This window comes from Bipolaris sorokiniana, assembly GCF_000338995.1.
Source record: "Bipolaris sorokiniana ND90Pr unplaced genomic scaffold COCSAscaffold_13, whole genome shotgun sequence".
Taxonomy (NCBI): Eukaryota; Fungi; Ascomycota; class Dothideomycetes; order Pleosporales; family Pleosporaceae; genus Bipolaris; species Bipolaris sorokiniana.
Genome location: NW_006911907.1, coordinates 597,456 through 622,422, shown reverse-complemented (window position 1 = coordinate 622,422; position 24,967 = coordinate 597,456). Strand labels below are relative to the sequence as shown.

The 24,967-nt window shown below is 50.5% G+C and overlaps 9 protein-coding genes across 9 annotated transcripts; 3 read left to right on the top strand and 6 right to left on the bottom strand.

Moving 5' to 3' along the window:
- Nucleotides 1-648: 648 nt before the first annotated feature.
- COCSADRAFT_174289 (uncharacterized protein) lies at nucleotides 649-5,788 on the bottom strand (the record flags this gene model as incomplete). The annotated part of the gene is made up of 14 exons (XM_007705134.1): nucleotides 649-695; nucleotides 748-906; nucleotides 958-1,086; nucleotides 1,541-1,648; nucleotides 1,698-1,812; nucleotides 1,852-2,666; nucleotides 2,720-2,880; nucleotides 3,105-3,303; nucleotides 3,946-3,982; nucleotides 4,035-4,505; nucleotides 4,571-5,266; nucleotides 5,333-5,415; nucleotides 5,482-5,663; nucleotides 5,736-5,788. The coding sequence occupies 14 exons, from the start codon at nucleotides 5,786-5,788 to the stop codon at nucleotides 649-651; spliced, it is 3,255 nt and encodes a 1,084-aa protein (XP_007703324.1).
- Nucleotides 5,789-6,082: 294 nt separating this feature from the next.
- On the bottom strand, nucleotides 6,083-7,608 carry COCSADRAFT_124255 (uncharacterized protein). The gene is made up of 2 exons (XM_007705133.1): nucleotides 7,467-7,608; nucleotides 6,083-7,410 (listed from the first exon to the last, which is right to left on the bottom strand). Exons 1-2 carry the CDS (start codon nucleotides 7,578-7,580, stop codon nucleotides 6,247-6,249), a joined length of 1,278 nt encoding a protein of 425 aa, XP_007703323.1. The 5' UTR covers nucleotides 7,581-7,608; the 3' UTR covers nucleotides 6,083-6,246.
- A 147-nt stretch (nucleotides 7,609-7,755) lies between these two features.
- COCSADRAFT_202308 (uncharacterized protein) lies at nucleotides 7,756-9,951 on the top strand (the record flags this gene model as incomplete). The annotated part of the gene is made up of 6 exons (XM_007705132.1): nucleotides 7,756-7,895; nucleotides 7,952-8,176; nucleotides 8,228-8,343; nucleotides 8,397-8,441; nucleotides 8,493-9,569; nucleotides 9,637-9,951. The coding sequence occupies 6 exons, from the start codon at nucleotides 7,756-7,758 to the stop codon at nucleotides 9,672-9,674; spliced, it is 1,641 nt and encodes a 546-aa protein (XP_007703322.1). The 3' UTR covers nucleotides 9,675-9,951.
- On the bottom strand, nucleotides 9,906-11,347 carry COCSADRAFT_163375 (uncharacterized protein; the record flags this gene model as incomplete). Its single annotated transcript, XM_007705131.1, has 4 exons — nucleotides 9,906-10,596; nucleotides 10,664-10,684; nucleotides 10,963-11,223; nucleotides 11,268-11,347. The coding sequence occupies 4 exons, from the start codon at nucleotides 11,345-11,347 to the stop codon at nucleotides 9,906-9,908; spliced, it is 1,053 nt and encodes a 350-aa protein (XP_007703321.1).
- Nucleotides 11,348-12,256: 909 nt separating this feature from the next.
- COCSADRAFT_149327 (uncharacterized protein) lies at nucleotides 12,257-13,434 on the top strand. The gene is made up of 2 exons (XM_007705130.1): nucleotides 12,257-12,774; nucleotides 12,882-13,434. Exons 1-2 carry the CDS (start codon nucleotides 12,482-12,484, stop codon nucleotides 13,108-13,110), a joined length of 522 nt encoding a protein of 173 aa, XP_007703320.1. The 5' UTR covers nucleotides 12,257-12,481; the 3' UTR covers nucleotides 13,111-13,434.
- Nucleotides 13,435-14,404: 970 nt separating this feature from the next.
- On the bottom strand, nucleotides 14,405-14,880 carry COCSADRAFT_98214 (uncharacterized protein; the record flags this gene model as incomplete). Its single annotated transcript, XM_007705129.1, has 4 exons — nucleotides 14,405-14,437; nucleotides 14,490-14,611; nucleotides 14,667-14,768; nucleotides 14,817-14,880. 4 exons carry the CDS (start codon nucleotides 14,878-14,880, stop codon nucleotides 14,405-14,407), a joined length of 321 nt encoding a protein of 106 aa, XP_007703319.1.
- Nucleotides 14,881-15,170: 290 nt separating this feature from the next.
- Nucleotides 15,171-15,752, bottom strand: COCSADRAFT_237749 (uncharacterized protein). The gene has a single exon (XM_007705128.1). The coding sequence runs from the start codon at nucleotides 15,590-15,592 to the stop codon at nucleotides 15,233-15,235; it is 360 nt and encodes a 119-aa protein (XP_007703318.1). The 5' UTR covers nucleotides 15,593-15,752; the 3' UTR covers nucleotides 15,171-15,232.
- An 869-nt stretch (nucleotides 15,753-16,621) lies between these two features.
- Nucleotides 16,622-17,764, bottom strand: COCSADRAFT_39666 (uncharacterized protein). The gene is made up of 3 exons (XM_007704889.1): nucleotides 17,553-17,764; nucleotides 17,310-17,496; nucleotides 16,622-17,259 (listed from the first exon to the last, which is right to left on the bottom strand). The coding sequence occupies exons 1-3, from the start codon at nucleotides 17,746-17,748 to the stop codon at nucleotides 16,884-16,886; spliced, it is 759 nt and encodes a 252-aa protein (XP_007703079.1). The 5' UTR covers nucleotides 17,749-17,764; the 3' UTR covers nucleotides 16,622-16,883.
- Nucleotides 17,765-17,979: 215 nt separating this feature from the next.
- On the top strand, nucleotides 17,980-22,111 carry COCSADRAFT_163371 (uncharacterized protein; the record flags this gene model as incomplete). The annotated part of the gene is made up of 2 exons (XM_007705127.1): nucleotides 17,980-18,132; nucleotides 18,221-22,111. 2 exons carry the CDS (start codon nucleotides 17,980-17,982, stop codon nucleotides 22,109-22,111), a joined length of 4,044 nt encoding a protein of 1,347 aa, XP_007703317.1.
- Nucleotides 22,112-24,967: the final 2,856 nt, after the last annotated feature.

Here is a 24,967-nt window from a genome sequence, read left to right as displayed (position 1 = left end):
AGTATTACTTCTAGAGATTACTGTAAGTAAACTCGATATGTTTCCTAGCAGAGCAAAAAAAATAAGGCGGAAAATAACGGAAAAATTTAACATCAACTGCACAGGGTTATAGGCAGAGGAATAGTACCGGATGGACTAACAATTAAGTTCTACAAAATATATAGGATGACTGGAACAACTTCAACTTGTGAAAGCAGTTTAATTAAGACTCGAATGGTAGTCCACGCGCAACACATTTCATCACAACACAATGAGGCGGCAAACTAGAATTGTTATAGACATAATGCATTCTATATTGACTATTACCTGATGAAACTTTTCTTTTTTCTGAACATAAACGCCGGCGTCACAATGCAACGTGACGAAATGACTGCGGACAGCTGCGGCATACATGCAGCTATCATAAACAAGGAAACCTATACCAGTCTAATATGCAGGAGAACTGTTCTGCCAAGCCGACATCACAGCCCTGTCCTTGGGGTATCAGCGTACGACAGAGCCTGAGAACGTGCAGCGGCTTTCAGCCGCACTTGGAAAAGGGATGGAAACATGGCAAGTCTGAAATGACGACCTCCAACGCCAAACAAGGATTGAAATCGATGCTCATCGTTCTGATGACGTGACAAGCGAGCGCCATCGACAGCATGTTTACCAGCGGCTGTTGCGAACGGGGTCACCGTTACCTCCAGTCCAGCCTAATGTACCAATCAGAGTCTGTTTGTTGTCATAAGGGCTAACAAAACTCACCACCACGACCGCCGCCGCGGCCTCCTCCACGGCCACGGCCACCTCCCCAGCGACCACCGCCGCCGCCACCGCCGTAACGGGCCATCTCATGAAGACGGGGGTCAATCTGCTGCTTGGACTCTGTAAGAATTTGGACGAGGTCACGAGCTTGCTTGGAGTCTGAGTCGTTGTTAGCAATTGACAGTCAGCAATGGGCATGAATATACATACTCTCTGTAGTGAAAAGGGTGATGGCAGTTCCGTTAGCGCCAGCACGACCAGTACGACCAATGCGGTGGACATAGTCCTCCGAGTTGTTCGGGTAATCATAGTTGAACACGTGAGTAATGTTGCGAACATCTTTGAAAGCAAAGGTTAGTGAATGATAAAAAACAGAGCGGACGACGATCATGATTGGATCGCGTGAAGCTGCAGTATGTTGCATGCAACCGTCTCTGTGCGCTACAACGAAGATCACGGCATCAAGTCCAGTGGGAAGGCTGTGGATATCTCCTGGTCTAGGAAACCCTTGGAAGAGACTGCGACTTAATCAAGTCAGATATCTCAGGCAGCTTGCTTCAGTAATACGACGGTAATACCAGAAACAGAAGGTAGCGAAGACTATAAGCCTCACCAGCGTGACCAAGGATCCCTGGGGATCAGATTCGAGAGAGATGCAAGCCCTGGACGATGTCATGGGAGCGAGTGTAACAAGCGCACAAGACGACCTAAGCAGAGCACAATGGCAGTTCACGCATAATAATAGTTGAGGTGGGGTTGGGAAAGAGGGAGTGTTGGGGGTTTGCAATCATACCGATACCACGGGAAGCTACGTCAGTAGCAACCATGATTGGGCTCTTGCCCGTCTTGAACTCGTTAAGGACCCAGTCACGCTCATTTTGCGCCTTGTCACCGTGGATGGCTAAAGCTATGTTAGCAGTGTTTATTCGACCAGGAAAAGGTCAACTTACAAAGCGCCGGCCAACCGTCTTGACGAAGGAATCGGGTAATTTCATCCGCAACACGCTTGGTACCTGTGAAGATGAGGATCTTGTTCTCCTTGTCGCTCATGATGGTCTCGAGATGCTTGGCCATGCGGTCACGCTTCTCGAACTCTGTGCAGACCTCGACGATCTGTTGAATACGGTGGTTAGCAGAGAGGTCCATGGAACCAATGTTGACCTGGATCCAGTCCTTCTGGTAGTCAGCAGCCAGTTGGCGGACTTCCTTAGGCCATGTAGCCGACCACATGCAAGTCTGACGATCGGGACGAATCTGTCCGATGATCTTGCGAATCTGAGGCTCAAAACCCATGTCAAGCATGCGGTCGGCCTCGTCCAGAACGAGGTAAGTAACGCGGCGGAGGTTCGTTTTTCCTGCTTCGAGCATATCAATAAGACGTCCAGGAGTGGCAATGCACACTTCAACACCGCGGGCAAGGTCACGGATTTGAGGACCCTTGGGAACACCTCCGTAGACACAGGTGTTTCGAATGCGCGAAGATTTTCCGAACTTGCTAATCTCTTGCTGAATCTGGACAGCAAGTTCACGTGTGGGAGCGAGGATGAGAACGATAGGACCATCGCCAGGAGCGAGGAGAGGCTGGGCGTTGATGTGGACGATGGCGGGAAGACAGTAGGTGAGGGTCTTTCCGGAACCAGTTTCAGCAACACCAACAACATCGCGACCAGAGAGAGCCATGGGCCAACCCTGCGCCTGAATAGCAGTAGGCTTTGCGAAGCCCTGAGCCTTGACCTCGTTCATAACGTAGGATGGGAAACCAGCCTCATCGAAGGTTGTGACTGGCTTGGGAATGTTTGTGCCCTTGACAGTCATCTGGTGCTCCTTGCGGTATTCGGCAACCTCAGCCTCGGAGCGCGCGGTGACTGCGGGATCCTCCTTGTAGAAAGACTTTTCGAACTTGGGCATAGTATCAAGATCTGTTCAGACGTTAGCGCTATTTTTGCGTAAATTTTGGTGCAAATCAACATACCCCATTGCTGCTGTTTCAAGCCTTGGCCGAGCTGCGACATGCGGTCACCTCCATCGCGACCACCATAGCCGCCACCGCCACCGCCATAGCCACCACCGCCGTAACCACCACCACCACCAGAGTAGCCGTTGGAGCCGCCGCCGTATCCGCCACTAAGAAAACTGTTAGCAAATGTCGAAAAGAGGTGATGTGTGACGAAGGAAGAATTCTACGTTGTCGCAGCAAGTACGTGACCGCGTGCTTGACATACAAAAGCAAGCAAAGCGGCGCGGCCTCCGGACTGTGACTGCGCGTAGAATCCGAAAAAAGAAATGTAGCAGATGGAGGGTGTCCATGAAGCACGACTGTGATGCCTTTCCCGTGTAAAGGGGATGAATCGTCGTACCCGTACGATGCATATTGGCTTGTCGAGTTGCTATAAGACCCGTATCCAGCATTGCTGTAGTCGTACCCGTTTGAGTAGCCACGGCCGCCATCGCGACCGCCGCCGCCATATCCACCGCCGTAAGACATGATGTGTGTGTGTTTGGTAGAGACTGGCGTCAAAGGAGCGCCGTTCGGTCTAAGAGAACGTGTTTCGAGATCTGAGACCGCGAGTGTATATTAAGATGTTGTAAAGCGACAGAAAGAGTGTCACGGGTTGTGCGATAAAAGAAGCACTGATAGAAGAGGGCGAAGGTGTATGAGAGAAGAAGTGAAAGGGCAGAACGCGCCAGGAAAAGTTGCCTTGCCTCTGTTGCGCTTGCACATTTTTTGAGACGCTAGCGGCGCTAGGGCGAAGGGTCTGGCCATTTCGGGTTAGCACTGAACTTGCCGTTATCAGGCCGGGGAAGCCACCAAGAAATCCATTTCGCCACTCTTGGGCCGAACTGCAGATACACTACCATTCCACCGAGAGGCTGCAAAATTTGACATGCGCCTCCATATTGTTGTTGGTGGGGCTGCTGCTCTGATGCGAATGACGCCCGACACGTAGCGAACGAGGAAGAACAACAACACCACCACCACCACCACCACCAGCAACAAGCAATGCATTCATCGCTTCAGATAGAGGCTGCCCCACGGACCTTTCGTCGTCGATGCATTGACTTTATAAAAGGATAGTGTCTCCGTTGCAACAAATATGCTGAAATGGAAGCATGGCCTATGGCTGGTAACAGGGTGACATGGCATGCATCCACTGCCCATCTATTCAACTCAATTCAACTCAATTCAAACCTTTTTACTAGCCCGCAAGCCCATGTCCCAGAAACCTCTTTCCATCTGCTCTCCGTTAGCGCAATCATGAAGCACTCAATTTGCCATCAGTACTTACTTTAGTCGCATGGACAAATACCTTAGCTAGCTCCTCCACTCTGCTTGGACTTAGGCCTGCTGCATGTTTCTCCACAAGCTCACTTCCCCTCATCATCGCACCCCTGTACTCATCCGCTACGTACTGTTCGATCCAATTCCAGTACCTACTGCCCGTCCTGACTGTGTTTGGATCCTCATATAGCCGCTTAGCAATAATGCCGTAGCCTATCAGACAAGGGAGAAGGGCTATCTGCAAGGCAAGGAAGTCTTGCGACATGCCAATGTCAAGGACGTAGCGCGTGTATGCCGTGGTAGCCTGGTCCTCTTCCTCGCTGATAATATCGGCTTCAGAGAGTCCATATTCTTTGCAGAAATCAATGTGAAGCTGAATTTCCTCTTGCAGAGTGACAACCTGTTGAACGGATCGACCAATGTCATTGAGGTTGCTGGATTTGTATGCTGCGAGAGCGGTAGCTCTTGCAAATTGAACCTACAAGATCAGCAGCCGTCTCTGTGATAGAAGGCTACCTGTCATGGATGGACTAGAGGACTTACAAGGAACTGATAATCTTGCACAAGATAGTACATGAACTTTTCAAGTGGTAGTGTTCCGTCTCCCATCCTCTGTACAAACTCATGCTCCGTATACTCTTTCCACGGTATTTGCACTTCATCTCGATCAAGTAGGTACGAGATGAAGTTACCAGGAGTGAAAGGGAGAGTATATATTGAATGGAAATGATTGATCGGTCCATTCCCCCGCCCGATATCTGTCGCTGTTTTGATTCCGGCTTCAATGTATCGATTGGCTTCCTTTACAGCCTTGATCATAGGCATACCGAGAGCAAGGTTGCACGAGATCGCTGAAGCAAGTGAACAACCTGTGCCATGGGTGTTCTTCGATTGCAAGTAATCACTCTCTATCAAGGTGACTCCACTATCTCCAACCAGCACATTTAGCACTACCTCCCGGTCCGCTTCCTCTTTACTGACGAAGTGACCGCGTGTTAATGGTAGGTGGCCTCCCTTAAGTAGCACCCATTTGGGTCCTCTCTCGTGGATATGACGTGCCATCGCGACAATGTCATCAACGTTCTGCGGGTCCGGCACTTCAACGCCTGCAGTTTTCAAAAGAAGTTTTGCCTCCGGGAGGTTTGGTGTTAGAAGCGTTGTGTGAGGGAAAACATGTTCGATTAGTGTCGTAACTGCAGCTTCGGGAAGGAGTTGTGAACCTGATGTCGATACCGTTACCTAAAATGTGATTTAGATGATTGGTCATGTCTAATAATCCAGATGAATAGGGTAACCAGGACGTACAGGGTCAACAACACTCGTGCTAATACTATGTCTCTTCAACGCATCAGCGACAATCTTGATCGTCTCTGCTGATGCAAGCATGCCTGTAAGACGTGAGCTTTATCGTCTTGAAACCAACACATTTTGCTATCATCTATTTGTAGACCTACCAGTCTTGACAACATCGACTCCGATATCATCACAAACAGCATCAATCTGCTTCTTCACAAAGTCCGGGGGTGTATGATGTATGTCCTGCACACCTAGCGTATTTTGTGCTGTCAACGCGGTAGTAGCAGTCATAGCATAGCAGCCATGTGCTGCAATAACCTTCTGATCAGCCTCTAGTCCGCTGTTGGTATGGGTGGATAGTTAGTTTAACTGGCTGATTGAAGGAGGGGCGGATGCATGTATGCGTACGTACGCCCCACCCGAACTATCTGAGCCAGCAATTACCAGGATACGTTTTGGCGGCATTCGGAAGAATTGAAATTTGAATATATGGAGAATTTGCTTCGTTCCCAGACTGCGGGCTTCGAGTGGTGGGAGTCTACCGTTTTCTCTTTGAGCCCCACCATCCGCCGGTAAATAGGTAGGTACGCGAGACCCACGTCATTCCGTCGTATCTTCATGTTGCCGGCACACATGGACACTACAAAAACGATATAGGCGCAAATCATAAATATTCGGCTTCTTATATAAACTGGCAGTTGTCCAGTACTTTTGGTAACATTGTACCCATCTTCTAGTGACAAAATAAAAAAAAGAGGTGTTGGAAACTTATGTATTACTTTACACACATATCGTATTGTGCCGTTATGTCGTAGTGTCTAAAAATGTATAGAATGCTATCTGAAGTCCATCTATCTGGCGTCTGCTGAGATTTTCGAGTAATTTTCCTTACACTGTGCGATGTTTCCATCAATGCCACTTGGCTACCACAATCCCTTAACCTGTGATACGCGCTGAGTGGGCTCGAACACTTCATTGTTTTCGGACGTATTTGCCCTTGAAGTACTGCCGCTATCTGTAAAGGTTGGGAAAGCTGATGCATCGTGGGTTGCACTGGCATCCCAACCAAGGGTCTCTTCTTTCTCATAATCCATGGGCGCCCATGCCGCATCCTCATCTTCAGGTACGAAAAGACTTTCGGGATCACGATGTGGCGACGGCGCTTGTACTGAGGTCTGGCGAGATCCTAGGCGGCTTGAACCCTCGCGCCGAGATGCCGGCTGTACTGGTGGAGGCATATCAGACTGAAAACTGCGACTACCTTCACGCTCCATTGTCGTTGTTGACGGCGTACGAGGTGTGTTCCTGCTGTGTGCTGTCTGAGGTGCGGGCGGAGCAGCTGTGTAGTTGCCCGAAGTCATCAACGTGAATTCGCAAAACAGACCATCGCATCCATAGCTGAACTGTAGCGGTCGGGTTGGCTGAGAATAGAAGGCTTTCAGGTTCGTCTTCAGAGTGTCTGCGTGCATGACAATGGCTTTGAAGTCTTTGACGTTGATGATGATGTGCATGCCGGCTTGTACGACGAACTCTTCGAAATCCGATGTGTTGACGGCCACGGCTGTAACAAGTGGGTGCTTCAAGATCTCCTTTCCGTTGGAGATCTTTTCGGTATAACTCTTGAATACGCAGCGACCGTCATCTCCTGCAAATATGTCGAGCATTTCTGTTTTGGTACCAAAATACTCAATGTACTCTCTCACAGCGCCAGCATGCATGGTCCACCGATTTTTTGCTACAGAGCGATCAAACAACGCATGCATCACATCCACAGCTTCGTAGGTGAGCTTGTACGTTTTGATAACACCCGGGTTGCAAACCATCTTAACAATGAACCGACATTGTGTCTCGTTTTCTCGTTCTTGCACGCTCACTTCACAGCGGTCTATCGCACCATCCCGTCCTGCTGGATCGGACAGGCGCCCTTTGAAGACTGACAAGAGGGCCTTGGTGTACATGCTGCACGTGAAACGACCCTCAGGTCCACCATGGCTTGGGACACACTCATAGCTGGCGAAGAATTGCCTGCCATCTAAAGTAACGGCGGCATATGCGGATTTGGAAGAGTTGAGTGCAGTGAATGTGAACTGATATGAAACGTATGAGACGACGGGCTGACTTTGAGGAAGAAGGGCAAACCCACCTTTTCTCGACGCGCTTCGATGGCTACGGTGTCGCTGAATTTGCCTAGACAGACAAGAAGATCATGGACCTTAGAAGCCGCCTCGGGGGTGAGGGTGAAGTTGAGAACGACCATGTCGTATGACTATTCGCATAGTGGCGAGGGCAGTGCATGTCATACAGCAGCGCTTGTGAGGCAGCCGAAAGCGGAAAGACCGCGTTTTTGACGCGCTAGCGTATTGACATCATCGCGCCTGCTACTCGGGGTATGGTAAACAACATAACTTCATGAATAGCCCATCCAAGACGTCATGGCTCAAGCGGTGCTCCCAGACGATATCTTACATCTCTTATGCGAGGAACTCGCCAGCCAGGAGCAATTTGATACCCTCTTCAACTGCGCTTGTGCGAGCCGCGCCCTTGCCGTCCCTGCGTTAACTCAACTGTACAAGTACTTGACACCAGTCCGGCTCAGTTCATTATCATCTTTGCTGATACGAACAAAAGATCTCACCATCTTGCACCGGTTCGGGGTGGCGGGGAAGATCTCTACGGTTTACCGGCCGCCACTAATCTGCTCACTATCCAGAAATGGTCCATCTTATGGCGGTCCATTGTTGCCTCGAGCCTTGGCGCCACTCTTTTCCCGTATTGTCGTTATATCAGATCGCTTGACTTCCGCGATCTCGGTTACCTTCTCGAAGACGACCAATTCCGGGCCAAGATCTCAAAGTCGGTCGAGTCTCATCCAGGCCATCTGAACCAAGACACTAACACCCATAGACAATTCTTCGCTGGTCCACTGAAGCAATTTGAGAAGACAGAGACCCTGACGAACATCAAAGGCAGGAAGTTTACGCGAATCAAGACAGCGGACGTCATCGATGCCATTGGTGAAGGTGTGCTTGCGACCTGCATCTCGTACTGTGTTCGAAATTCTGACATTCTGCAGTGGTGACACAACACACGCCTACTCTCGAGGTGATTAGTGGGGAACGTACGTACAAGCTCTTTCAAGTGAATTGAAGAAACAACTAACACCTTGGAGTCCAACCTGGTGCTCTTGTCCGATGGACACCGCGTCTCCCGCGGCTACAAAGCCTCGAATTATGGGATGGCAAACCACTAGAAGACGAGCTAGTCCACGCATCCATCTACGAGCATTGCCCACACTTCAATTCTCTGATGATCTACACATGGCGCTCTACTAACAATGACCAAAAGTTTGCCAAGTTCCTTTCCTCTATGCGACCTAATACGCTGCAAACGCTACAGACCATCAGCGATGTTGAAGCAGGCGCCGAGACCTTCCTCGCACTGAGCAACCATGGAAAATCGCTTGAAGATCTTCGCCTATGTGTGACCAAAGACTCAATACCGCACCTGGCTCTCCTAAAAGGATGTACGGCTTTGAAGACACTGCGTATCGAAGATATCCACGGCACCGTTGACCTCGAGGCAACCGAAAACGATGTCTTTCTCGAAACCATATCATGGCTGCAAAAGTGTTCAAACCTCCAGCGTCTCAGCTTCTCCAAACTTCAGTCCGGGGCCGCCATTATCACACCAGTACTGCTAGAGGAAAAGATTCAACTCAGCAGTCTGGAGATAGATTCCTACACGCTCAAAGACCACAAGTCGTTCCACCAGGCCCTCGTGCATCAACAATCCTCTCTACGAGTATTGTTCCTAAGTGGCGACACAGAAGGCATGTTTCGCGACGATCTTGATATTCTCGTTGAATCTTTGAGGCAGCTCCGCCAATTACGCGATTTGCACCTCATCCTTCCTGAGGTATTGCGCGACGATCATCTCAAAACTATTGTCGCCGATCTCGTCCTGCTCGAAGACTTGTACGTCAGCGGGCTGGAGCTTAACGACGATGTACTTCCACATCTAGCCAGCCTGCCCAATCTCCGCACCGTCACCATCTCTGGTATCTCAAAGTTTACCATGGATGGCTTGTTAGATTTCATAGACAGATTGGGCCCGGGGAACCAAGGCATCCGCCTGTCAGTCGACATGGCAGATACGGATACCCTACTTCCAGACGAGCAATTGGCTCTAGTAAAAGATAACTTGATGGAGAAGGCTGGTGGTACTTTTGAGTACATGGCACTAAGAGGTATGTGGGTGCTATAAACTTAGTGGCATATAGACGATCCCTGACTAACAGTGTGTGCTTCCGCCAGACCCGAATGTACCTGAATTCGAAAGCGATTCGGACTAACCTGCCATGAGTCTTAATCGTAGTTTCAGGCTCTTATGGAGTGTTGTGGAATATGGATTTGGACTGATTGATGTTTCAGGCTATGTCTTTTCTGGTTCGAATTGGTTTTTGTTGCAGGATACAGAACCAAGTTTTGAATAGTAACATGAGCGCTATGGATGCACAAGGCCATCACACTTTTCTTACGCCATTATCTACGCGTTGGTAATGATCCCTTCATAAAAGACTTGCTCAATCAATCTCCATATCTTCCTCGCATTGCTCCTCCTTCTCCTCCTCCTCCTCCTCCTCCTCCTCTTCCTCTTCTTCCCCATCCTCCTTATCCAACCGCTCATTCAACACCTCCAACCGCTTCTTACACACATCCCTCTCCAACTCAGGCAACCGCTCCAACCTCTTCACAAACCACTCCCCCAACTCCCGAATATACTCCCACCAATTCTCCGCAATAAACTTGGCTAGATACTCCTTGAGCCGATAATGCCCGGGCAAATCCACACCGCCCCTCTTCCCGAAAATCCGACACGCAAACACCATCATCTCATCCCTACCCGGCTTTATAGCCTCCAGCTTATCCACCACATGCTCCATAAGATCGTGCATATCGAGGCTATCAGCAACGTTCCACGCTGCGTGGCACTGTTCCAGCACTGTGCTATAATCCTCGCTACTACTACTATCGGGGTCGAGTGGTAGTCGGATCCCAAAGCCGTCGCTCTCGAGGTACTCGGCTGCGAAGTCGAAGTCGGATGGGTTGATGTGGTGCAGGGCCGGGTGGCGCAGGACCCATGTGTTGTCGATGTAGTCGAAGTGGTTGAGGCCGCGGCGGGGGTCGCGGAAGTAGGGTCTGTTCCAGAGGGATTGCTGGGGGAGGACGCGGAGATGGGGTGGGGCGCCGACGGGGATGTGGATGAATTGTTTGCTTTGAGTTCTATGTAAAGGGGGGGGGGGGGTTATGGTTGAAGATTTGGGGGGAGGGGGGGACTTACAGTTCGCCGTCTACGGTGTCGCTGGTTTTTTTTTTAGAATGTTAGAGAGGCTGGTGCTATCTAGGATGGAGGATTGCTGGAAGAGAGGTTTCGTGGCTGGCTCTTTTCCTTTTGGGTTAGGCTCGTCCGTAAGGTCTTCCTCGTCTGTAAGGTCTATTATAGTGCTGTTGGTTAGGGAGACTCCAAAGAGTCTAGTAGGTTTCTGGGTTGCAACAGTACGACTAACTTGTGGACTTGGTAGTATTTTTAGGGGCGATTGAGAGGGTGTCAGCAAGCTTCTACTTGCAGGATTATTGCACAAGTAATCGTCTCGGCTTTCGCGCAAGGCTTGCTGGAATTCAGTGTCCATGGAGTCTCCAGAGCCTGATTCGAGATCAGAATCAATGGTTATAGTACCCCTCATTCTCTCCCGCCAGTACTCCAAGTCCAGGGAAGAGTCGAGATGGTTGTTGGCCATCCCATATGCATCTCCCAGCCCTGGTACTCTTGCCACTATTTCTCCCTGTAGAATTGGCACGAACGGATCGTATTCGCTCAAATCTCTTAGAGTTGCCCAGCGACTGTTTAGGTTAGCATGTTTGTGGGTTTATCGAGAGATACTCACAATATTAGGCTGCCTAGAATCAATATAAGAACTGTCGAAACACCGCATGGGCGGCTTCGCAGTAGATCCTTAGGTGCCATGTCATCTGTACAAACTACTGCTGGCCATGATGATGAAGAAGACATTGAGCCCTGATATTGAACCAGGCTTCCAGGATCTAACTGCTCCATAGTTTTCTGGTGTATGGTCTTGTCGTAGTTCAATTGCTTGGCATGTACTGAGATTATCGTTATCCAAGCCCAGGTGCAGTCGGGTGGCAGAGAAAGTTTGATGTGAGATGCACTTATATAGGTGGGGGACTTCTGAATAACCTTGCTGTCTATTACCTGCATTCGTCGCTCCTTGAAGGTACCTTTACCCAGACCCGGGCTTTGCAGTGTTCACTTTTAGTGCACTCCTTGAACTGCCGGCTAAACTCGACTTCCATCAATCTCGATACTTATCAGATTCATCAGTTTACGACACTAGCTAGTGTTGCGCAGCGCGCCATCAGAGGGAGGATTCTTCGAACCTATGCTACGATAGTCGCTACACGATGCATCTCTTACTTGATCTTCTCTGACACTGCCTCGCTCATCTGATTCCCAGAATCTCGAAATCGTATTTCCTTGGACCATTCTTTGACTAGTATAAGGGCCGGATACTTAGTTGGCGTATTTCTGGTACTAGTAAGTTTAAGCGTTAGTCCCTTCGACTACAAGGGTGCCATGTGCAAGGAAATGGACAAGCAGCGGACTGTAGAGCTTGTTGCAACGACCTGTGCTATATCACCCACTTATCCACTCTTTCACCAACAATTCTCACAGTAAGTATTCAGCTCACCAAATATGAATCAATTTTCTCGCTAACCACCATGTAGCCTTCCAACCCTCGCATATACTTTGAACACCCATTGTCTTGGCAACGGCAACTCGTATAGCGCCTGCGGAGTTGGTCGCCCACAGCTCGGGAGTTGACTAAGCTGCCCGCAACAACCAATCCAAGGACATCTGGCATTTACGCTTCCGCGACCATAACCTCCCAACGAACGACGCGCCAAATCCCGCTGCGCCGTTCGCCCACTGTCCATAATACACACACGCACGCATACAACCGAAAAAGGACACATCAATCCTCCATAATAGGGAATTCGGCAAAAGGGACGAGCCAACCTCACGACATCCACCGCGGATCTTACAACGTTCGCTCTACTACATACACGCAAACCCGCAACTATGTTCGGTGTCGCAGGCATGCAACCGCGGCAACTCGCCGCACAGGTGCTCAACTTTGCGCTCGTGCTCTCTACCGCGTTCATGATGTGGAAAGGCCTCTCTGTCGTCGCCGACTCTCCATCACCGATTGTCGTTGTACTGTCTGGATCCATGGAGCCCGCATTCCAGCGAGGCGACCTGCTGTTCCTATGGAATAGAGGCTTAGATACCCAGATTGGGGAGATTGTCGTGTACAATGTCAAGGGCAAGGATATCCCGATTGTGCATAGGGTGGTTAGGAGATATGGTGGAGGGTGAGTGATACTTCTTTTGTCTTATGAGTTTTGTAGCATTGGCTTGGGGATGTGGGATGTTTTTTTTTCGTTTCAAAGAAGAATCCGTACTAATGATGTTGATGCAGTAAAACTCCTCTCCGACTCCTCACAAAAGGTGACAATAACCTTGCAGACGATACGGAGCTGTATGCTCGCGGACAGTCTTTCCTTAACCGCAAGGAGGATGTGATTGGAAGTGTCGTTGGCTTCATACCGTTTGTGGGATACGTTACCATTCTGCTGAGCGAGCACCCATGGCTTAAGCAAGTCATGCTGGGAATCATGGGTGTTATGGTGGTGTTGCAGAGGGAGTAGCGTGTGTATGATTGGGAAAGAAAAATAGTGTGTATCGAGGTTCGTTATAGAATTTGGGTTATATCATATTCGTGCTTATCGTATCCGGTGGTGAAGATGTTTGCTATGACTTGAACTTTTACTGCATATCTTTGCAGTTCTATGCTTTGAAATGAATAATCCAGATATCCACATCATGCACCGAAATCGTGTAGTTGAATCTAAAACACAATACTTACCGCTGTGATAGTCACACGATTGCGCATGCATTTGACAAGAGAATGTAAAAAAGTGATAAAAAAATCCCCGATCTATCTTACTTCTCCTCCGTGCCATCCACCCCCCCCCCCCCCCTTTCCCCCTTCTTCCCTTCCAAATCAAAAACCAAAAAAAGAAACAATCATGCGCCGTACGGGGTTCGACTACACCACATGTCAGTCCACCAGTTCGAACTCTTGCCTCTGGAAAATACTTACACCCGTGATCCCCGCCTTATAACATTCCCACATGCAATGGAGCTTTGGGAAGGCGATAGCATAGCCACTAGCCCAACGACGCTATCTAGACTGTTTTGATCTTGAATTCGATGGGGTGACGGCGGGATAGGAGGAAATATATGGGTGTGTGATTTTAAAGGGTTTGGTAGGGGAGGGGGATATTTGGGTGGTTGGTTGGGAAAGGGAATGGAGGGGAAGAAGGGGGGGGGGGAACGAAGAGTGGGAATGCGAATTACCCTGGTTGCGAGGTATCATGTGGTAAAGGCGACATGTATAGTTCACTGTGACTGGTTTTGCTTGGGAAAAGGGAGGGTTCTGTGGATTTGATCTGGGAGACCCGGGCATTGTTCACTGCAGGTTACATACATCACAAGAAATCACGTGAGACGGTAGAAGAACGACAGTTATAGAAGCAGCAAGCAAAATAAATCTCCATACTGCAAAGTTTAGACTAGTGTACACATAGACTTGGTCATGAGCTTCGTGATGCTTTTTGCCCCTTTTCTTTCCCCTTTTACGAGGTCGAAGAAAAAAAGAAGGGTTGAAGATGGGGAGGAAGAAGACGCCCCCCCCAAACATCATGACCGAACAAGTCACAAGCGCTGGAAATGAGACTGACTGTGACCGGTCCCTTTATCGCAAATAGAACCACACAGATTTGGCTAGCCGAAGACACTGAGATACACACGCACACCCACGTCCGAGACAGAACTCACGAACCCATTAAAGCCTAGGAAGGATCACATAAAAGAAATCGAAGAGAGAGAGAGAGAGAGGCGGGCCGCAAAGCCCGAGCCCAGGACCTCCGATGATAAGCTTTACTCGGACTCTTCCTCTTCCTCATCGGCAGCCTAGATTTGTTAGCACATGATTTTGGGTTGCAGGGGATGGGGAAAAACATACTGTGTAAGCAGCCTTCTCCTGCTCGTAGCGCTTCTTGTCTAGAGCAGCCTTGGCCTCGTAGGGCTGGCGCTGCTTTTCGTTGAGTGCCTTCCACTTCTCACCGAGAAGCTTGCCGACCTCGCCTGGGCAAAATGTTAGAAAACAGAGCGGACGAGGGGTTAACAAGCATCAACTTACCGAACTTGATGCCTGGGTTGTCCTCGCGGACCTTCTCACGCTGCTCGTTGGCGAAGAACATGTAGGCGGAAAGACCACGCTTGGGCGCGTTGGGGTCTGCAACTAGTTAGCAGGGTAGGAGGAGAGTGGGAGCACGTGAGCAAAACTCACCCTTCTTCTTCTTCTCGGCCTTGGTCTTAGGCGCAGCCTTGCGAGTGGTCTTCTCCTTGGGCATGGTGTTGGTTGATGTGCTATTGCTGGGGGTTAGCTGGGTGGTGGTTGAGAAGAAAGAGGGATTTTGGACAAAAAGCAAAACAAGGGAGACGAGGTGAGCAATGCAGACGCCGGTACTGCGGGTGAAGGCGGGGGGGTAGCGGTGTTGCCTGGCAAAGGCGAGAGATGGTGGTAAAGGTGTAGGCAATGGCAATGGTGGTTGCAGGGCTGGTATGCGCGTGGAGTGACGCGGTCGCAAAACACCACAACACGACGCGAAGATGCGCGATTTTACGATGATAGAAGGAGCAAGTACTCACCAAAGTTGCCGGATTCAGCAAAATCGAAGGGGTTGATAAAGGTCTGTTTTGCGGTCAGTATGGGATGGGCGTGGATAGTGGGCGCGGTGATGGCGACGACGAAAGAAATGGAATGCGAAGGTGTCGCCAGAAATGCAGAAAGAGGGCTGGGAGAGCAGTAGAAGGGCGAAATAGGGCGGGAAAACGCGTGCAAAAAGGGTGTTGTTGCGAAAAGGGGTGCTGGTGATGAAGCGACTTTGGCATTTGCAGGCGGGGACGACTCACCAAAGGTTTTGCAGGCCAGAGTTGTATGGGCGGTCTACACTGCGAGGTTTTGGTGAGCACGCAGCGAAAACAGCGAGGGCCGCAAAGGACCCTCACAGCGCGGCCTGGCAGGGCGAGGGCATTAGGTAAGCACGCTTGTTTTGCAGCCATGGCATAGCAGCGCACCCGGACCACCACCCCTCCTTTGTCCACCGGGAGCTGCGCTGCCTCACCGCACCAACTCTCGCCCGCACGGCACACGCTGCACTGTCGTTTTTCCGCCTGTTGGGGGGCGAGAGCGACTGCAGCATCTATAGAAGCGAAGGCGACGATGATTGCAATGGCGACAGTGACGGCGACACGAGCAATGCCTTGATCCATCCATCCATCTCCCTCACGTCTCCCCCAGTGTGCCAGGCCCGCGCCCGCGCCCAAAACACGCCTGCACCCACCCTCGCAGCGCGCGCGGCCAACACGGACGCGCATCATGCTTGGGCGCCCCCTTCGTCTGCTCTCTCCTGGCGAGTTTCAAGTTTGGTTAGATTGCACGCAGAAGAGCATGGTCTACCATTCGTTGGGCACATGCGAGGCGGCCCTGGTTGACGTTATCTCGAATAGCGCGGCGGCCTGCTCTTCTTCCCCGACCACCAGAGGCCACCCAGCCCGGCTCCATGGCCTCACCAAACCCTCGCTATTACACGAGCTCCATGAACCATCCGAGCTGACTGGCCAGCCTGCCTCATGTGCCCGACCCCGCAGCTTGTCGTGCCCATAGCCTTGGTGACGGCTACCCAGCCTACTGTCTGACCTGACTATGCCCATCTATCTGCCTGCCTTGTAATGAATGCCCTGTCCTCCGTACGTACCGACGTATTATCTATGGCCCAGTGTATGCGCCCACTTTTGGCCGCCACACCTCTCTGCCTCTTTTCCTGCCCCATCAACATGACCACACTACACTGCCCCGCGCCTCTTATGCCAAGTGTCCTCCCCCCTTTGGCTCTGCTCCCCCAAGCACAAAGCGCCGTCTCTTGTTGCCCAGGCGGCCCTGCGAGCCACTCCCCCCCCCAAAGAAGCTCTTGGGTGGGCAGGCACGCAGACCGGCATGCGAGGCGAGGTATGCATGCATGCAGGCACGCCAACGCCTAGACCGGCCCGTCAGAGGTTCGGCACCGCGCCCCCGTCGCTTCCCCGACCGTAGTCGGCCAGAGGTTGGGGCGAGCCCGCCACTGCTCCATTCCATTGCTGCCCCATTGCTCCAGCAACCGCCCATGACGTCCTCAGTCAACAAACACCACCCAGCGCACATACACGTCTCGACAAGAAGACTGCAAACGTTGGCTACACGCATCCGCTGAGGCAGCCCAGCTCCATTCCAACCCGACAATCCCACTTCAGCCTGCCCTTGACCCCCGCGGCTGCACCATGCATCCTCTATCTATCCTGCCATATCACCACAAGCTCACCCGTCCTCCTCGTCATCCATCACCAGCTCCGTCAAGCCCTCGTCTGCAGCCCAGTTGATCCCACTCCCCACAATCATGCCTGACAATACCCCCTTGAGCGTCTTCACCCTTCGTCTGGACTCTGCGAGCTGCTTCTCGACAGCATCCACCTGGCTGCGCAGCTGCGTGTCTTCAATATCCTGCACTGATTGCGCCTTCATTTCTTCGGCTAAAGCAAGCATCGTCTGTGCCAGCTCCCGATTCTTCTGGTTCGCAACCATGTTTCCTTGTTCTGCTGCACTCAGAGCACGTGTAGTAGAAGCAAGTTTGGCGGTTTGAGCACCATGGGTCATGGCGATTGTGTCGTTCTCGGTCACGAGTGGGAGCAGGCGCCTGTAGGCCATTAGACAACCACGCACTATGACAGCCAACGTGAGACCAACTTTTCGGCGAATCGAGTCCGCTCGCCCCCATGAACAGCTTTGAGCACCGGATCCATGACCAGTACATTGTGCGTGATCCTGTTCCTGATCTCGTACTCTGCCTTCGCTTCCATAGCTTCGCGCTGCGCTATGGTCAGGCGCTCCTCCACCAAGTCATCTGGGAGCGCCGAGAAGTCATGCGCTTGTGCTACACTTTGCATTAATCCCCGCTCTGCTTAACCCGATTTGACATGTTCAACGTGCCTGCTTGTTGCGCTTGTAGGAGGCTCTGCTGCAGCTCCAATTCCTTGAGCTGGTCGTAGAGCTGCAGGGCTAACATCTCAGTATCAGACAACGCGAACGCGTCGCTGTGCGTTGTTTGTAGTAAATCCGCGTCGTCGTGCGCATCCTGTGTCTTTGCACCCACGTCGACCATGTCGACATCGCCCCGTGTTGCCATGCTGTTCGATATTGTTTCCGTGTGTTTCCAAGATTGCAGTCGAGGCCTGGTTCATCTGACCGAGCCTGACCTTCACCATGATGCAGTGTCGTGGGGCCCATGCGCAGATCCCTGCGTGAACCATGCTTGGCGGTATTTGGTCCCATGTGCTCACGCTTCAACACTCTACTCCCCATCTCGCCCCTGCTGCTGCCCTGACAAGACTCCAACACGCAAAAAGGGCAGAGCTGGATGTCGCTACAAATTGCTGTAGCTCATACGGGCCAGCGTCTTGACGCTGATCCGGTTGCCTTTACTTCGGTCGATGCGCTCAAGTACTGGGTCTCAAGGACTACAGAGATTCCGCCCGAGCAGCAGGTCTTGCTCACAACCCAAGGCAAACATGTCAAGCTACAAGCGCTATTGACAGAGGCAAGTCATCCGTTCTGCACACTGCATTCTGTCCACCGCATGCTAACACGAGTGTTTGTAGAAGGAGATATTTGTATTTAGTCGCGAGATCTCGAACAACCCGCAGGCTGCCATATCCTCAACGCTTCTACCCGACCACTTCACTCCCGACGATGCGCCGAATCATCTCGCCAGCAACACGGACCTTGGAGCATGGCAAGCACTCTTCCAAGCCCGCCGCAACTGGGCGTTTGCGCTACTCGAGAAGTCACATTCCATGTCACGCATAGCCTCCAAGCACTTTGCCGAGCAAGCGACCATCGAAAGGGCTACACAAGTCGCGGTTGGAAACCACGATGCGCATATCAAGGGGTTGGAGCAAAAGTATAAAGCAGCCAAGGAGTGGTATGATGGGGTAGAGAAGGAAGCGGGAGACAACCTCCAGAGGCTGGACAGGGATTTTGCACAGCTAGGAACAGTTTCCGCTATCCTGAACTTCAAGCGATTTTTGGCCAAGGAGATGCGATCTGCAAAGAATGTACCCAGCAATGTGATTGTTCGTGAGACGCTCCAGGACTTTCTCGATGTCGAGGCGGTCAAGATAGCCACGGCAACTAGCCAGCGCGTACGCGAGGCTTTTGGGAAGCGTATGGACAAGATGAACATGCAGCTAGAGAAGATTGCAGCAGACTACAACGACTTGTTGAGAGCTGTTGGCCAGAGCCAGAGCCGATCCGTGGTTGACGATACCGAAGAGCCCGTCCGCCTGTACAACGAAATCGACGCAGTAGCAAAAAAGGTCGAATCAGACCTTGAGCATGTAATGGGGCTCGAGGCAAGCTCCAAATCAGTTGCGCAAGTCTCCAAGATGGCTTTGTTGCATACCCGAAATTTCCTACCTGCCATACAGGAATACAGTGTAGAAATGAGCGATCTCGTGCGACGGGCTGTGGAGCAAAAGAATGCAGCCATCAGAAACTCGGTCGAAAGCATGCAGGGCATCGCCAATATTGAATCCTTTATAGCAAGTATGAGCGCAGATCTCGAGCAAATCAGCATACCGCAGGAGGGGGTTGCAGCCTTTGAGCTCATCTCTCTAGTCGGTCGCCTACCATACGTATACGGCACGCTACTCGTTGAAGCTGTCCGGAGGCGAGAATGGATGGAGAGGATGGAAAGAGATACATCGTCACTCGCTGAAGAAATGGCAACCTTCCAGGAAGAAGAAGAGCGGCGGCGTAAGAGATGGCTAAAGCCGATTGCTGATGTTGTTAACCTGGAAGCCGTGCAAGGAGGCACATTAGGCTTTGAAATGAACGTACAGCCTGAGAAGACGGTTTGGCCTACAGTCACCCGCGAAGAGCTCCGAGACTACCTCAAAGACCTTCAAAGACTCGATGGCCAACACTCTGAAGCCGAGGCATTTGCGCAAGCTATTAAAGATTTGGACCGCCCTACAAAGCAACAAATAAAGCGTGCAAAGAATTTCAAAATGGGTAGTGTGCATGAGCCGGCTTTTGGCAGAGGTTCACATCTTATGATGAGAGGCGATGATGAGTTGCGCGTGTTGAAGGAAGGCAATGCAAAGCTTGAGGAGGAGCTGAAAGGCTACAAGAGCCGTGTCCGCCGACTGGAAGACCTTGTACATCGCCAAAATACTGTCAGCAGGCTCTCTATAGGTGGTGCACCTCCATCATTCAGTATCCCTGATGCAGCAGAACCTTCAACACCAACAGCGCGTGTGGCATCGCCAAGACCTATGGAAGAAAACTCCAGACGTTCTTCCATCTCCTCCAGGCGGCTTTCGACAAACACAGGACAAGAGGATAAGCGTCGCATCCTACGCCTTGAACAAGAACTCGCAGCCGAAAAGGAAGCTCGTGCAAAGCTTGAAAATGAAGCCCAGTCACGGAGGGATGAGGACGCTGATCAACAACGTCGATTCGAAGAGGCCATGTCTACTACAAACAACATCATGGAGAATATGCGAGCGCAACAGAAGGAGTTTGCCGAGGAGCGAAAGTCACTAGAAGATGAGATTCGAGTCTACAAGGCTAGGATTGAGGAGGCTGAAGACGAGTTGGATCGCATTCTCGGTAGTCGCGACAATGAGCGAATCGGTGTCGATACCAGAGTACAAGAACTCGCTGCTGAGCTAGAGCAGACGCGCAAGGAAGCGGCTGAGCAAAAGACTCGCATAGATGAGGAGACTGAAGCACTGCAGGCTGAAATCATCAAGCTCAAAGCTGCCAGGGCACAAGAACGCGACTCGCTAGCTACAGTGTTCAACCATCTCTCGCCTGGCACAAGTGTACCTGACGATCACTCGGCACTTATTGCACAGCTCGAGGATGTGGCTGTGCGGTCACTGAACTACCAGAAGGAGCTCCAGCAGGCCGTGGCAGTGGCAAAATCCGACAACGAGAACGCTCATGCCAGGATTGAGGAACAAGAAAACAACTTCAACACCAAGGTGGCTGAGCATGAGAAGGCAATTGCTTTGGTCCGAGAAGATCTAGATGCAGAAAAGGCAAAGGCAGCCTCGATTACCGCACAACTCGAAGAGGAGAAGAGCCACCTGCATGATCTTCGTTCGAAATTCGCAGAGGGTGAAACTGGCTCTGAAGCTCTGCGGAAGCGGGTGGAGGAAGAGGAAGCCAAGGTTGGTCGTCTCCAGACAGAGTTGGCCGAGAAGAATTCCCATGCCAACAGCCTTGATGTCGAGCTCATGCGCGCTGAGAAGAGGTTGCGCAAGCTGGAAGAGGTAGATTCGTCGCGTACCCACCAACGCATGACCCGCGCAAAGGATCTCAGCCAGCGCCTGTACACACAACATGAGCGCCTAGTCCGTCTGCTGGAAGCACTAGGTTTCGTCATCACCCACGAAAATGGCGAAATGATACTGCAGAGGGCGTCCAAACTTGGCAATAGCACTGTCATGGCCGATACCAGTGCAGGCATCAGCCGAAGCACAACCGCGCCCTCGCCTACTCCTCTGAAGCGCTTCCTAGAAGACATAGGCGATTTACACTTCCTTCAGTGGACAGAAGCGATGAGCCCAGAAGAGGAAGACCAGCGTTACCAGGAGCTGATTTCCAAGCTGGATCTCTTCAACATTGAGACATTCAGCGACGCTGTTGCCAAGCGCATGCGCGATATGGAGCACACAGCACGAAAGTGGCAAAAGGAAGCCCGAGCATACCGCGACAAAGCACATCGATTCCAGGCTGACTCGCACGATAAGATTGCGTATCGCTCATTCAAGGAAGGTGACCTCGCCCTTTTCCTGCCAACCCGCAACAACGCGCATCGTCCTTGGGCTGCCTTCAATGTCGGTGCGCCGCACTATTTCCTTCGCGAACAAGACACACATCGATTGGGAGGAAAGGAGTGGCTTGTAGCACGCATATCGAAAGTAGAAGAGCGTGTTGTTGACCTCTCGAAAACCCTGGATGGTCCACCTCGGGCATCGTTAGACGATCGCTCTGTTGCTTCGAGCAATGCAGTGTCGTTTGAAGATGACAACCCCTTTGAGCTTTCCGATGGACTGCGCTGGTACTTGCTGGAAGCCACCGAAGAGAAAGCCATGGCACCCGGCACCCCAGGCATCAAAGGCGCCGTGACCGTCAAGAGCAGCCTTGAAACTGGGCAAGGCGAGATGCAGAAGTCAAAGAAGAAATCATTGATGGACCCAGCTACACAGCTCGGTAAATCACTCGACAGCCGTCGCAGTAGTGGCACTAGTAAGAAGAGTGCCCCTCTAGCAGGCAAGAGCAACTCGGCAGAAGCCCTATCACCAGGCGAGCGCGCCAATTCCACCCCCAACTCAGCCACCGCAACACGAGGAGGAAGCCCAGCCGGCGCCCATGGACCGAGCCACCTGCGAGAAACAGAGACAAACGGCACAGAACCAGACAAGACCGCCTACGACGGAAACGGAAGCAATGTGCGCGACCTACTCTGGGGACCTTAGGTTTTGCTTCCTGTAAATCTAAGCTCCCCTATCAAAGCCCCATGGTTGTCACACCAGCTAACGAATCTTGCAACAGGTATCCGTCTCGCAGTACCAATCTCCCCGCAAATCCTCCATGCCGACCCTGCTATCCAGTCTTCGCTCAATGAACAATTCGCCCGTCGCAAATCGAGCGGCCAGCCCGACTGACACACGAACGGCGAGTCCAAGCACCAACAACCCGCGGAGAGAACCGCATGCACGGAAAAGCAGTATCTGGGATAGCTTTTTTCAGTATGATATCGAGTATCAGGGGAAAACATCGAAGAAGTAAGGGGTGAGAGGAGCTGAAGGGTTGGAATGTATTATATGTGTGGGTTTGATTTTAGGAATGAGCGGTTTTTTTACTTTGTTGACATGGCGCATGTAGATGTTAAAGGGGAATCATGAAGGCAGTGGGGTAAAGTCGATGGGCGAAGTGATATCATGGAGATCCTTTTTTGTTACTAGTGTATGTACAGTTACATATGGAGATTAAGCATCATGAAGCGATGTATGCGGGGTTGTATTCTCTTATGTAGTTTATATTTTAGAAATCATTGATTATCGATTTTTCCTCGATCCATTTACTATGTACATTCGATGATGCACCTGAGCTTTTTTTTTCGCCGGAACAAATCTCATCATCTCACATCGATTTTCATTGAAAAAAAACTGGTTCGTTTTCTTGAAGTTCATATCACATGGTAACATACATGGAAATTCATAAAACTACCTCCAATTCCCCCCTCCCCCCCACCACTACCACCTTTCGGAACCAGCCAGGCGCATATCCCCCTCACTCTAAAGAAAGGAAAAACGGCTGAGAAACTCCTACAGATCAAATCAAGAAACATCGCTATAACACTTCTCTTTTCCCTCTCTCTCTTGACTTAAACTCCATTCTCCACCCTCCACCCAAGACCAAACAGCAACTAAACCGCCTATACCCTCTTCTTATACTTTCAAGATACCAACGTATCTCAGAACTATGGACACGATATACTTGCTGAAAAGAAAAGCTAGGATACTAAATATTATAGTTTTTGGTTCTCTCATAAGATATAAATCTCAAAAGAAGATCGAAGTAAAGTTGATACTTGCATGATAGCTAGGATATTATATACACGATCATATAATAGTAAATAGAACGAGCGTATATTTTCTAGCCTATAAGATCTCAGTCCCCATCTCCACGCCACGTATTTTCTTGTGTGTTTGATTTGGAATTGCATTCAAGGCATTCCACAGGTGTACTAAATACCGTATCTTTTACTTTCGTTGCCGTTGATATCGGTCCGCAGTTCGCCCCACAATATTGACTCAAGATGTATGTCATCCATGTATGTCCGCAATCCTTATGCGTTGGACTGCCAATCGCACTGAACTTCACGACACATATTGCCCGATAATCTAGTAATTGGATTGGATGGGTCCGCGCTGCTCAACTGGTATTATGCAAAAGTTGATCGCGATAATAAACACAACATACACCTCGGAGATTAGAAGAACATACAAGGAAGAAACTTGCACGCAGTTATTTGTTTGCAAGGCCTGCTACCGAAGCACAGCAAAAGGCATTTGATTAAGGCTGGTTTTTTTTGCTCCTATTGACCTCATTCAGCTTTTCAATCATGAGGGCCTTCAAAATAGTGGTAGAAGAAGAAGATGAGAAAAAAAAAGGCAATAGCGGTAAGGCTGAGGCGGATAAAGAGCAACGCCCTATTAGAGTGCAACACATGTTTTGCTGTTTGCCTTACAACATGTCTCATAGAACACACTGGGCCAAGGCAATGGCGATTACTCTATTCGTTAAACACAACGTCATGCCGACTTGCAAATATATAGAAACCAAGACATAAATCCAGTCAGAGCAACCGGAGTAGGGCAACTAATCAAGACTATCTGCAGTTTACATGCGACTTCGAATGGTTGGTCATGAGCCCCCCCCCCGCCCCCCGCCTGACGTGTGCGTAAAGCCGAGCCTGGCCATGCGAGCCGGCAGTGAAAAGATCCTTGATGTTACCAGCAAATGTTGAATAAAAATGGGGCAGGTCGTTACGCCACCTTATGCTACCTATGCACAGATAATAAAAACATGCGTATATTCTTTGCGAATACTGTTGAGTGATTGTAAAGTGGTGACAGATTTAGAAGTTATTATCCACCAATTTGAGGCTGCAGAGTAAGAGCGGTGGCGCTTTATATACGCCGCAAGATTATGGGATAAGGATTGATAACAAGCCTAACTTACGAGTCGCGACTTTGTTCACAAGCATCAGTATAGAACACATAACATGTGCTAAACGGTTATATACGCCGACATAGAGGAAAGTAGTGCAATAAGGTTTTTTTTCTCCAGGATTTTGTTTCCCCACAAGGCTCAGAAATCTATACAGTTGAGAGTTTTAATTCTTCTTTTTTCAAAAACTTATAAAACTCCTCCTCCTCCTCCTCCTCCTCCTCTTCTTCTTCTTCTCTCTCTTATAGAGACATACGGGCCGACGTCAGAGATAGCCCTACATGTATACCCACCCCTCACATCTGCCATCCCTTTTCTCTCCATCGAAGACTGACGAAAAAAAACGACAAGCCCTCACCAGCGCCCAAATACGCACTCGTGATTTCCCCTCCACACCTTCCATCATCTTTTTGGCGAATTAACCTAGGTATAAAGCATGGAAACACCGTACATTACGGATATTACCATCCCAACCTCAAATATATTGCTATACCCCCTACAATCACATACACCTACACCTCAACCCGCCTCACACAAAAGCAAAACACATCGCCCCAGACAAACAGGGACACCCCCCCCCCCCCCCCCCCCCCCCC

Excerpts from the sequence above, each read along its gene's own strand:
- COCSADRAFT_124255 (XM_007705133.1), bottom strand. The coding sequence starts at position 7,580 with ATGGTCGTTCTCAACTTCACCCTCACCCCCGAGGCGGCTTCTAAGGTC. Across the intron at positions 7,411-7,466 it reads TCGAAGCGCGTCGAGAAAAG|TTCACATTCACTGCACTCAA; the intron begins GTGGGTTTGCCC and ends GTTTCATATCAG.
- COCSADRAFT_149327 (XM_007705130.1), top strand. The coding sequence starts at position 12,482 with ATGTTCGGTGTCGCAGGCATGCAACCGCGGCAACTCGCCGCACAGGTG. Across the intron at positions 12,775-12,881 it reads GTTAGGAGATATGGTGGAGG|TAAAACTCCTCTCCGACTCC; the intron begins GTGAGTGATACT and ends ATGTTGATGCAG.
- COCSADRAFT_237749 (XM_007705128.1), bottom strand. The coding sequence starts at position 15,592 with ATGGCTGCAAAACAAGCGTGCTTACCTAATGCCCTCGCCCTGCCAGGC.
- COCSADRAFT_39666 (XM_007704889.1), bottom strand. The coding sequence starts at position 17,748 with ATGGCAACACGGGGCGATGTCGACATGGTCGACGTGGGTGCAAAGACA. Across the intron at positions 17,497-17,552 it reads CCTACAAGCGCAACAAGCAG|CACAAGCGCATGACTTCTCG; the intron begins GCACGTTGAACA and ends TGCAAAGTGTAG. Across the intron at positions 17,260-17,309 it reads CGGACTCGATTCGCCGAAAA|GCGCCTGCTCCCACTCGTGA; the intron begins GTTGGTCTCACG and ends AATGGCCTACAG.